Source organism: Aspergillus ibericus (genome assembly GCF_003184845.1).
Source record: "Aspergillus ibericus CBS 121593 unplaced genomic scaffold BO80scaffold_39, whole genome shotgun sequence".
NCBI lineage: Eukaryota > Fungi > Ascomycota > Eurotiomycetes > Eurotiales > Aspergillaceae > Aspergillus > Aspergillus ibericus.
The window spans coordinates 149876-161377 of record NW_020292137.1 but is presented as its reverse complement, the minus strand read 5'-3'; the positions used below and the strand labels follow the sequence as shown (position 1 = coordinate 161377).

Below are 11502 nucleotides of genomic sequence, written 5' to 3'. Positions count from 1 at the left end.
TTAAAGAAATAAATAATAATAATTCTTAATCTAAAATATTATAATTTAGTTTAATACTAGAGAACTTATATAACTAAAAAATAATTAAATAGAATATATTTTTATTATTAAGTTATAAATAAAATCTTATTTATTTTTTCTTTAAATATATTAATTTTTAAACATCGGGGCTTCGTAGGACTAAAATATATTAATAAAAATATTTATTAAAAAATAATAATTAAATAATAAAAAATTATTTATTTATATAAATTTAATTAAATTTTTTTAGATTTTCAACCATTAACTATTTTACAGAGTAAAGAGGTAAGAAGTAATATAATATAAAAATAATTTTAAATTATTAATTAAAATTATAAAATTCTAAGAAGACCTGGACATTATGATAATTTTTAAATAATAATTATAAAATAATATTATTTATTTAATAAAGATTTATAGATATATTATTAATATTAATAATATATTCTAAGAATTTAATTTAGGATTAGTAAAATAAGTATTTTGAATAATTTTATATAAAGTTTAGTTTTTGTATCTTTCTAGTACTTAGTAAATATATTTTATATAAGATTTTTTATTTAGTAAAAAAATAAAGATATTATTTAAATATATTATATAAAAATTATTAAGAAGTCCATGAAATATAATATATATATATATTTGAAAAGTTACTAGAATATTAATTAATTTAAAAAATATAACTATATACTTAAAATAACTATAATAAATATATAATATTATTTTTTAATTATTTTTTTCTTTAATATAAATTTAATAGTAAGCATTCTTAATATTAATCTTTAAAAAATATTTATTATTTATAACTCTATTAAGGATCTGTAAAATAAAAAATAAAAAATAATAATTTTTAATAAAAATCTTATTAAAATTCCTATAGTTTATATAGAAGTATAAATTATTATTTTTTTTTAATATAAAAAGAATGGGAGTCTCCGTAGGACTTTTAAAAAATTATATTTAATCTAATTTTAGATTTTTCAATATATTTCTATAAGACTTTAAATTCAACTTTTAAAAGGGGGTATATAAGACTATATAAAAGTATTTTATTAGATTTAAAACTAATAATATAATTTATAGGACTATAAAAAGATAATTATTAAAAAAATTCTATAAAAAAGAATCCTAGAATTACTAAAGTTTAATTAATATTATCTTTAAATTTAATAATAATTTATAAGGGATTTTTTAAAATAGCTAAATATCTTTAAAAAATTAAATAATAAAAAATATTTTTACTAAATTTTAAGTTACTTTAATAAATTTAGTAGTAAAAAAAAGAAATTCATAATATATTAAATTAGTATAGATGATTCTGTACTGATAAATTAATATATAAATTTTAAAATATAATTATTAATAATAAAATAAAATTATTATTTAGTTAAAGATTTTTATCAATCTTTATATAATATTATTTAAAAGTTTAAGTACTTTTTCGTAAATTAATAATAATAATAAATACATTTTATATATTATAAATAAAAATATTAAATTAATTAATTACTTTAATTTTAGGTGCAGTGACTGAAGTATATTAAAATTTATAAATTTTAATAAATTAATAATTAATAATATTTATTTTAATATAGTTATTTAGGTCTATAAAGATTTCAAGACTATTTTAAATATAAATAAGAATATAAAAATAAGTAGTTTCTACTATAGATAATAAAATTAAAATTATAAAATTTATTTTAATTTCTTTACTTTTTCCTCTGGCCCTAATAAGAACTAGTAAATTTTAATAGATTAAATTTTTTTTATTTTTAATAAAATAATAATTTATAAAATATTAAATACTATTATATATAAAATATTATAATTATTTATTATTTTTTTAATAGGATTTTTTTTATAATTTAGAATATTATTCTTAACTAGATTATTATTATAATAATTTGAAACTTATTTGTATAGTTAATAACTATTAAATTTATTATTATTTTATTTATATTTTTCTCTATTATTTTATAATTTATAATAGTAGATAGTAATAGATACTATTTTTTCTTGTTTCTTAGATATATACGGGATATATTCTTAAATATAATAATTTAAATCTAATAATAACTTAATGAAGTATAATAAAAAAATTTTTTATTTAATAAAGAAAATATTACTTTAAAATATTTAAATAGATATAAAACTTTTTTAGTTCTTAGTTATACTACTAGTAAGCTTATTTAAATTAAACTATAGTATTTAATTAGAGAATAATAATATTTTAAATTGAAATAAGTATTTAGTCTTTAAATTAAAATAATAATTTCTTAAATAATTATTTCTTTTCTAGATTTTTATTATTAATAAAATAATATTATTTTTATTTATATACTGGATTTATGTAGCTAATAATAATAAAAATTTTATATTTTTTAATAAAATATTTTTCAAAAGTTCTTTAAAATATATATTTTAAATTAATAATTTATTTCTGATATTTTTAAAGATTAAAGTTTAATATATAATAAAGATTATTTTTAAATTTAATTTCTTCTTTTTCTTTATTAAAGAAAAATTAATAATATTTAAATAGGATTTTATTAGAAAAATAATCTTCCTGAAAATAAACTATTCTTTATTATAAATTATTAATTTATTTTAATTAATAAATATAATCTTCTAACTATTGAATCTCTTTAACAGTAAAAATAATATTTAATAATAATTTTAAATTAGTTTGATTACTAACTATTTTTATTTTTTTATAATTTTTGGGTAGTATCTTCCTTAGATAGTCAAAAAAAACTAGAATATGATAGAATCTACTTGTTAAAGTAAAAGATTTATTAACTAAATAAAAAACTAGCTATTAAATATATAAAATTCTACTTGTAATAATAAAGATAGTCTATATTTATAAGATAAACTAATCTTTAAAGGATCAGATAGTACGACTCTATCTTTTTATTATATAAAAGTTAATAAATTATTATAGTATATAAGTTGATGACCTTACGACTATAATCTTTTTAGTATGGCTTATTATAGGGCCAAGACATCAGTCGGGCCAATGCTGATAAGATAAGGCCTCAATCCAGACCATTCTATCACAAACTAATAATTTTTAATAAATTAAGTTTTTTATTTTTAGTAGAATAATAATTTATAAAATATTAAATATTATTATATATAAAATATTATAATTATTTACTATTTTTTTCTAATAAGATTTTCTTTGTGATTCCAGGTATTATTTATAATAAATTTATTATTATAATAATTCAGAATCTACTTATATAATTTATAATTATTAAATTAATTATTATTTTACTTATGTTTCCCTTTATTATTGTCACGGGGCATACTGGGTGCGCATTCCAGGTACTTCCCGCTGCACTATCAGCAAAAGGACTAGGATGTAAAACCAATGGCTTTACACTGCGCACGCTATATAAGAGTATTCAGGAACAGGATTCAGGCATGATTCAGGCAACCACACGGGTTCAGGTAGGCAGGCAGGCAGGTACCGTGACACTTTTATACTAAAAATATTATATAATATTAAGTAATTGGATAAATAAGTATTTATAATTAAAAAATTATTTATTATTATAATATTATATATAAAGTTTTTCTAGCCTAATAAAAACAGCATTAAATAAGCTTGTGAAAGAATTTAAAATAACTTTTAATAAAATTATTATTTTTATAAAAGAAAACTAGGATCTATAAACTATTTATTAAAAGAAAGTTTCAAAGAAAAATAGATTTTTTAACACAGATTACTTCTATAAAAGACTTTTTAATTCAAGAAAACCATATATTTATACAGAGCAGGAATCAGATCAAAGAGGCTATATAGATTAGACTTATACTATAAAAACTAAATATATTAAATATATTGTAGTGCCGCGTACAATCACCCCTATATTATAATAAATATTATATTATTAAGTATAGATAATTGCAGTGTTCAAATCGTAGTCGTAATTAGATTTATTATAGAAATGTATGTTTTGGTGGTTTTAAATAGCCTTATATTTGACTATAGTTAGATTCAGTGAGAGGTGGCCCGCTCGCTTGTGGATTACGTTACAATCTTTTTGACACATACCACAGTACGTGTGGGACATGTGAGGTTAGAGCCTCACACCTATTCTTGGTTTACTATAGATTAGAGCCTTATAATAGGGATGACCACATAAGCTACATATAACAGGGCTCTAACGCAGCAACAGAATTACATACAAAATTTAGAATTCTATAGACTATATATCAAAGTTGGGGCTATGGTTGTAATTTGACTGTGTGAACAATGCATATGGTGTATTTAGTCACACACAGGCTACAACAGCCGTTTAGTCCACAGCTCAAAAGCCAAAACATGAAGAAGTCAGCCAGCCCACAAGAATGAATCTCCATTAAAAGCTATATCTCTATATTATCAAGTATAAATCGTAAGGTGATGTTTCAGATAATCATTGGTAAGCAAGGTGGGAACCACATCAAGACACACCAGTGAGTTCATTCGGGATTAAGCCACGCAACCCACTTTGGAAGAAATTGTCAAGTTCAAAACATCACTGAGCTTTCTTAGTTTCCCTCATAGCTTTGTTCTCCCTTCTCCGCTTGATGGCCTCTGGAGAATATTCGGTGTCCAAAACGTAATCCCACCACCTGAAGCTGCTGGAATAATTTCCTACAAACTTCTCGTGGTGAAGATCATGGTGGTCTGCTCCAGCCCAGAATGGGAGGAAATGATGCAGACTCCAGGGGAACTCATAACCACTGTGGGCATCAATAGCCTGGAAAAGTCGCAAGACAATCCAAATGTACATCGTGAAAATATGTAGATCCCCGGTCACTGCACACCATAGAATGGGACAGCCAACAGTACCGAATCCGAGGATCATCACTTCAATAGGGGAAGCATATTCAGCCGCCATACCGAAAGGTGCAGAGTATTGGTGGTGAATCTTGTGAATGGCTTTATACAGAGGCCCCCAGTGAAGAGCACGGTGGGAAAAATAATGCCACGTGTCCTCCAAGACGAAAAATATGGCGATCTGATAGGCCATGGTCCACAAAGAAGGAAAGGGGACCGAGGTTGAAAGGCCAAAGAACTGAGCCATTGGGTGGAATAGCCTAAGATTATCAGTAAGCGAATGGTAAGGGCGCTGGCTCTATTGCGTGCTCCTCACCAGATTTGAGGCAGTTCCACAGTGAAGTGACTGAGAAGAACGAATTTTGCGCAATCCCATTGCTCTCGTAGGGATGGTACCTTGTTCTGCGGGCCAGTTAGAATCGCAGAAGTTAGACCTGGCGGGTATAATACTCACGCTCTGAATCTTGTAGTTCTTGAATAAACCCAGACTGTCTATAAAGATCCAGGGAAGGGAACGCCCGAAGTAAACAATTTCATGCATTACAAAGGACATGATTCCAGTTGCAAGAACATCATTTTGCATCCACGCATACCATGCTGTCCATAGTCTTTCGACCACATTTAAGTGGGTATTATACTTGGAAATTTCTTCGAATTGGCCCCAGTACGTCTCTGGCCCCGAAAGCAAGGTGGAATTCCTATCCTCTCTTAGACCCCGTTTATAAAATAGTGACAGATAGTAGATAACTCACATTATCCTGGGATGTAAACCGGCCCTTGGGTCTTCCTTTATTATCTCAGGTATCCTTCAAGTAAAGCCTGGCTATCAGGGCTGTGGAAATGCACAAGCAAGGAAGCTGTAAGATATTTGGCTAGTCGCAATGCAATTGGCATATGGCCAATGAGGCAATTCCCAATGGAATTATTTAAGTGTCAAAGAGACAGGCAACGAAATGTTGGCTGGGGAGAGTTGGTGGTGGTACTCGGCCGGTATTTCAGGAACACCAGTGGAAGAACCGCGCGATCAGGACTCCCGAGGTGGCGAGACCTTTCCCCCCTGGCCTTGACCTTTCTGGCACCACTGGCTAGCCGACTGGGACCGATACTAGCTCCACTTGGTTGTACTAAAACCATCCGCCCTCCTTGGTTAATCTTGTCCATTGATGTTGATCTGATTATCAATTCTTCCGATTCCCAGCTAGCCTGAAGTAATTCAACTTTTACCAAGGGTAGATATCTATCTAGGTGTTTATCTACTGTTACCCACCCCCCCTCCTCCTCATCGTCCTCTTTCTAGTAATAGTCAGATTATTTCTTACTCCGTACAATGAATGCATTCCAACTTATCAATTGGCCGAACACAATGTATTTCATTAAACGCAGTCAATATCGTAGGTCATTGATCTCATATGCGCACTGAGAACATGTTCAATCCATATATCAGTATCTTCAAATGCTAGGTCGAAATACCTTGTTACTTTGTAGGTGTTTACATGCCACGCAGTATTCTGATTATCTGCCATTTGCTCCAATCTGGAGTGAGTGATCTACCTTCGTTACAGCTTTTTCGCATCATCATTACACCACAGAACTAGCCACCTTCATATGGTATACTAGAGCTCAAGCAGGCAGCAAGTAGGACGAAGTGTACATAGAACATAGTATTTTTACAAAGTACGGTAATGTACAGAGTACAGGGTACATAAAAAAGATCGTACGGAAGCCGAATTAATGTTTGTATGATTTGTTTAGTGTGCATGACGCCATTTATTTCAACCACTGGTCTTCAAGCCTGGCGTCTACCTTTCATGTATATCAATGCTAGCCCTGCTCTGCCACTTGGTTCAAACGGTTCACGATGTATGCTGTCAACAAGTAAGTCCACAAAAGCATTCTTCTTCCGCATTTGTCTCATAGTGTCGTAGCAGGGTTTACCATCTGGATGCCCGACTTGATAAAATACAGCAGCGAATTAAGGATAATTCATGTCTTTCTTCGTTAGACCGCCACGAACATGCACTTCAAACAGTTAACCCTGTTAAAAATGTGGCAACATTGGAGAGGATATTAGACTCACTTTCTATAACATCCAAATCTCAACCAATGCTGCGCTCAGAGCAAGTCTTGAATCTAATTGCTGCATTCCCTGAGGATCTGCTCGCCGTTGATCATACATCTCCAGACATAAATAAGTTTCTAACATACGCGATAGACAGTTCTTGGCTGGTAGCTGCTAAAGCTGCAGCTCAGACTCTTGGGATCATACTGAACACCCTTTCAGAGGATGTGCTGGCCCTCAACGAGGAGGTGATCTACTGGGATAGCGTCTCAGAGTCTCATTGGTGCCTGGGATTATACATGCTACAAACATCTCCCGTGGTACTGTGGAACCGGCTCGGGGTGGCCTTCTCAACTTGGAAAAATACTAGTCCCAGGAATAAACCCGCGGGTTCTGTTTCATATGGATGGATACAATTATATGGAATCGCACGCCAGTGTATCCTTTCCCCAAGGATATATCCTTGGCGAAGTCTTCTCTCACCCCTTACAACAGCAAAGTCAGAAGTACGGCAGAAGCGGAAATCACTGAGTTTAATGATGGATATGAAAGCCAGCTTTATAGGCCTTCTTATACGCAAGTGTTTTTCACGTGAAGTTGACGATGGTTTCTCCAGCGCCAGTGGCTATGGCTCATTCAGTGAAGAGTGGCAAATTAATGTCCTTGAGAGTGTGGCTTTGATGAAGGCGCTCCTGGAAGATGCGGCAAACGGCAGAGTTACTCGCCACCAAGAAGAGAGCACCATGGCGATCGACCAAGAAGTCACATCAATGCGGCTGCGTTACTGTAGTGACTCATCCTCGGAAGGGCCAAAATTCGTCATTCAGCAACTCACCTATATACTCGGAGAGCTTCTTCCGGGCCATGCTAAAACATCAATAACAACAATCAGCAACTCTGGACGTCCTCATTACTTAGTACGTTATTGGTTGCCAATTTCTTTTGCACTTCTCTCGACAAGTACATTACTGGAGCTGTTGAGAAACAGACGCCATGAGCTGTTGAGATGGGTCGCAGACCTTGGTTCAACTACCATCGAATTTTGGAATAATTGGGTTGTAGACCCACTTCGGAGACTTATTGGGACTATAAGACATGATGAAGCGAGTGAAATTGCTTTAATGAGTAGGAACAGCTTGGAAGCAGACCGAGCGAGCTTGGAAAGGATGGTCGTGGATTTCGTCCTTGACCGTTGTGAACCAAGCAGCAATGATAATGAAGTATATAATACTAACACCATCACAGCAAAAGTTAGGGAAGGTGATCTGACACCCGTTCTGAAAGCATATGAGAAAGACCTGCGTAGTCCCTTTGTCGGGACCGTTCGAGGTGATTTGGTGCGGGCGCTCTTGATACAGATACAGAAGACAAAAGTAGATGTCGAGATTGCTATTGGCGGGATTGACGCTTTATTGAGAAGCCAGGAGCTAGTTTTCGGGTATGAAGTACGACCAAGGATAACGAAATAGCCGTTAACTTGTTGCAGGTTCATTGGACTGACTCCTGGTATATTGGTGTCATATGCATCTCTTCGTTGGCTTTACAGCTTGTTTGGCAACAGGAAAGGCCTGAGAATGGGTAAGCAGCAGAACGAACTGAGGCATGCCCTCCGGTAAGTTGTGGATCGATTCCAAAGAAATGATTTGATCTGAGCCTGATATTTTGCCCTAGGACTGTCCATCGGACTTTGACACTGTCAGCCCCTCCTACTGGTGGTATTCTCGCCTTCAGAGATTATGGTCTCCTGATATGCAATGCTGAAGCCTTACTTTCAAAGGCGCGGACCATTTTGAGAGGCACTGATCTTCGTTCCTTTCAGGAAGATATTAGTGATTTGATCGACAGGGATAGAGTTGACCGGCAACTCAGGGTTGTTGAACGGATGGGTTGGGTTTATTCAAGATGGTTATGACGTGCGCACAACAACCGGGGGGTCGTTTTGAACTTCTGACACGTTTACTTGGGAGCCATTAGGTATCTCAAGGTTATCCTGCGGCTTATCAGGACCACAGAATATATGCTTCACCTGTATCATTCCTTCTACCTCTAAAGATATATCTAAGTGTCTCAATAGTAGCGATTTAGGGTGTTGAAATTCCATGTCCGGCTCATGAAGACCGTCAAGAAAACACGGCTACCTTCCGTTCATTTCATTTACAGCTGGAAGAGACCCGCATGGCTTCATTATCCAATGTTTCTCTAGTTATTGGGTACTGAGATGTGTGATGCCACAGTACAATTAAGCTAAAGGAGACTAAGCATTTGCAGTAAAAAAAAATATTATACCTACAATCATAGTCATTTTCCCATGTCTTTGTACTCACAGCTTCATTGCAAGCGTGTTTTTGCGTAGTATAAGGCTGGTACATCAATTCGTGGGGTGCGCCTAGGCAGGACAATACTAGGCGATTACACAAGTGCCTGGCATACTACTCCGGCTTGATCTGGACACGCATGTTACTGCTACATCCCTAGCTTACTCTGGGAGCTAAGGCTTCTAAGAAATTACTCACTTTTACCATCCCTCATAAGCTAGGAATAGCTGTCTCTTCAGTTCATTTTTTTTTTTTGATATCCAGGGAACCCAAGGTCGCGGATAATTCCTTACCTCAACAAAGGGTCTCCGATACAACACTTGTCCCGTCCCGTCCCCTGACCCCATTCTCCGGACCGGCGCTTGGTTCCGTGGAAGTTCCTGAAACTAGCACCTGCCACTATTCGATGACTGCAAGAGAACTGCAGTCAGTACCACCGAAGAAGACCAACATATAAATCAAGTAAAGCGAAGGCTGATCACATACAACGAGGTAACAGCCCAGGTATAAAAAGGCTCAAAGGGAGAAGAGGAAAAGAGAGAGGACGAAGAAAGTCCGACACAGAGGGAGAGGGGAGAGTAACACCAGAGGATTAATCCAATATCGAGTAGGGTTATCACAACGCCGCACTTGGTCCTATTCTACCCCGTTTATCCCTCACCCTCTGCATAGCTCAAATCTGGAACACCAAGATGGCCGGTACCAGGAATTACGACTTCTTGGTAAGTGCTGACATGTGTCTTGAGTGACAAATAAGCTAAGTGTCGTTCTTTGCAGATCAAGTTACTGCTGATTGGGGACTCTGGGGTAGGAAAGTCATGCTGTCTATTGCGGTTCAGTGAAGACTCGTTTACTCCATCATTCATTACCACAATCGGAATCGATTTTAAAATTCGTACTATCGAATTGGACGGCAAGCGCGTGAAGCTCCAAATATGGGATACGGCCGGGCAGGAGCGATTTAGGACTATTACAACAGCCTACTATAGAGGAGCGATGGGCATCCTTCTCGTTTACGACGTCACTGATGAACGGTCATTCCAAAGTAAGGACCCCCTTGAATGTTTAAAGACAACCCGGCGCTGATCCACCTGCTTAGACATTCGTACTTGGTTCTCAAATGTCGAACAACACGCAAGCGAAGGAGTTCATAAAATTCTCATTGGCAATAAATGTGACTGGGAAGAGAAGAGGGCCGTATCAACCGAGCAAGGACAGCAATTGGCTGATGAGCTTGGAATCCCGTTCCTTGAAGTTTCGGCAAAAAACAACATCAACATCGAGAAGGCTTTTTATGACCTGGCCTCTGATATCAAGAAAGGAATGGATACATCAAAGTCTGAACAGGTTGGCTCTCAGGGCGTGAGCATAGACCAGCAAGGTTCTGGGTTGAACGGCAATGCGGGAGGGAAGTGCTGTTAATTTGACACCGCTTACCATGTCGACACCGGGTTACTGCTCTTCCTTACGACTCTGTGCCTTCCTTTGCGTGTTACAGGTTTGTGTGCCACAGCTTCAACATCAATACCTTCGAGGTTTGAATAGATGCAGGGAAGCTGATTGGTTGATGGTGCTCCTATTCTACGTATGTTGATAATGAAGGTAGGGGCTTATGGCTATTGTGAATGTCTTTCATTTTCTTTGTCCTGGGTTCACCTGCGTTTTCATCCATTCCTGCTGTTAGAGTTTCTTAGGCGGCGTTCTTCTTCTGTTGTATTCAATTATTAGTGCCGGTGATATTAGGCATAAAGTATCTGACAAGCACCTTGACGTACATAATATACGTTAGGGAACTCCCTGACAAAAATATGGCTAGAACTGTATGGTACTAGATGATATTAGCGAGTACCCCGTAGATAGGTTTTATGGTCATGGGCGACTCCATACTGCAAGTGCATAACTGTAACATGCGAGAGGGGCACACAGCAAAAGAAGGCACTAGAATAGACTATGCATCAAGCTACTACTACCCTCTAAGAGAGGGAAAAGGCGATCATGTTCACATTTGGCTGATATTCTTGACCTCTCCATCTTTGTACTTCTGCATATGTATATCGTGGGTTTAAAATTGTATATTGTGCGTTTGATGATCTAAGAACTAGATATCCGGCAGCTACACGCAATGGTATTGCTATGGTGTATATATACTGCAGGAGAAAGACTTGACCACATGCTATAATAATCTAATGTGCGCGGATTACTCCGTACTAGGTACCTAAATGGGCATCAACCGAATACTGTGTGTACTATGTATGCTCTGATGTGGGGCAGTG

At 34.5% G+C, this 11502-nt stretch overlaps 4 protein-coding genes across 4 annotated transcripts; 2 read left to right on the top strand and 2 right to left on the bottom strand.

Moving 5' to 3' along the window:
• Positions 1–795: 795 nt before the first annotated feature.
• On the bottom strand, positions 796–969 carry BO80DRAFT_317781 (uncharacterized protein; the record flags this gene model as incomplete). Its single annotated transcript, XM_025715088.1, has 1 exon — positions 796–969. A coding segment is annotated over one exon (174 nt), but the record flags the coding sequence as incomplete, so codon positions are not given.
• A 2043-nt stretch (positions 970–3012) lies between these two features.
• On the bottom strand, positions 3013–5767 carry BO80DRAFT_495874 (sterol desaturase family protein; the record flags this gene model as incomplete). The annotated part of the gene is made up of 5 exons (XM_025723976.1): positions 5608–5767; positions 5310–5553; positions 5172–5257; positions 4555–5115; positions 3013–3058 (listed from the first exon to the last, which is right to left on the bottom strand). Coding segments are annotated over exons 1-5 (939 nt in total). The 5' UTR covers positions 5610–5767.
• A 946-nt stretch (positions 5768–6713) lies between these two features.
• Positions 6714–8826, top strand: BO80DRAFT_457730 (NCA2 family protein; the record flags this gene model as incomplete). The annotated part of the gene is made up of 4 exons (XM_025722242.1): positions 6714–6730; positions 6784–8352; positions 8401–8526; positions 8586–8826. 4 exons carry the CDS (start codon positions 6714–6716, stop codon positions 8824–8826), a joined length of 1953 nt encoding a protein of 650 aa, XP_025572372.1.
• A 698-nt stretch (positions 8827–9524) lies between these two features.
• On the top strand, positions 9525–11064 carry srgA (Rab family GTPase srgA). Its single transcript, XM_025718060.1, has 3 exons — positions 9525–9951; positions 10007–10274; positions 10329–11064. The coding sequence occupies exons 1-3, from the start codon at positions 9922–9924 to the stop codon at positions 10649–10651; spliced, it is 621 nt and encodes a 206-aa protein (XP_025572371.1). The 5' UTR covers positions 9525–9921; the 3' UTR covers positions 10652–11064.
• The last annotated feature ends 438 nt before the right edge of the window (positions 11065–11502 follow it).

What these genes read in the sequence shown, in the direction of transcription:
- srgA (XM_025718060.1), top strand. Translation starts at nt 9,922, where the DNA reads ATGGCCGGTACCAGGAATTACGACTTCTTG. An exon ending in CCAGGAATTACGACTTCTTG is followed by an intron (nt 9,952 to 10,006) that starts GTAAGTGCTGAC and finishes CGTTCTTTGCAG; the next exon opens with ATCAAGTTACTGCTGATTGG. An exon ending in TGATGAACGGTCATTCCAAA is followed by an intron (nt 10,275 to 10,328) that starts GTAAGGACCCCC and finishes CCACCTGCTTAG; the next exon opens with ACATTCGTACTTGGTTCTCA.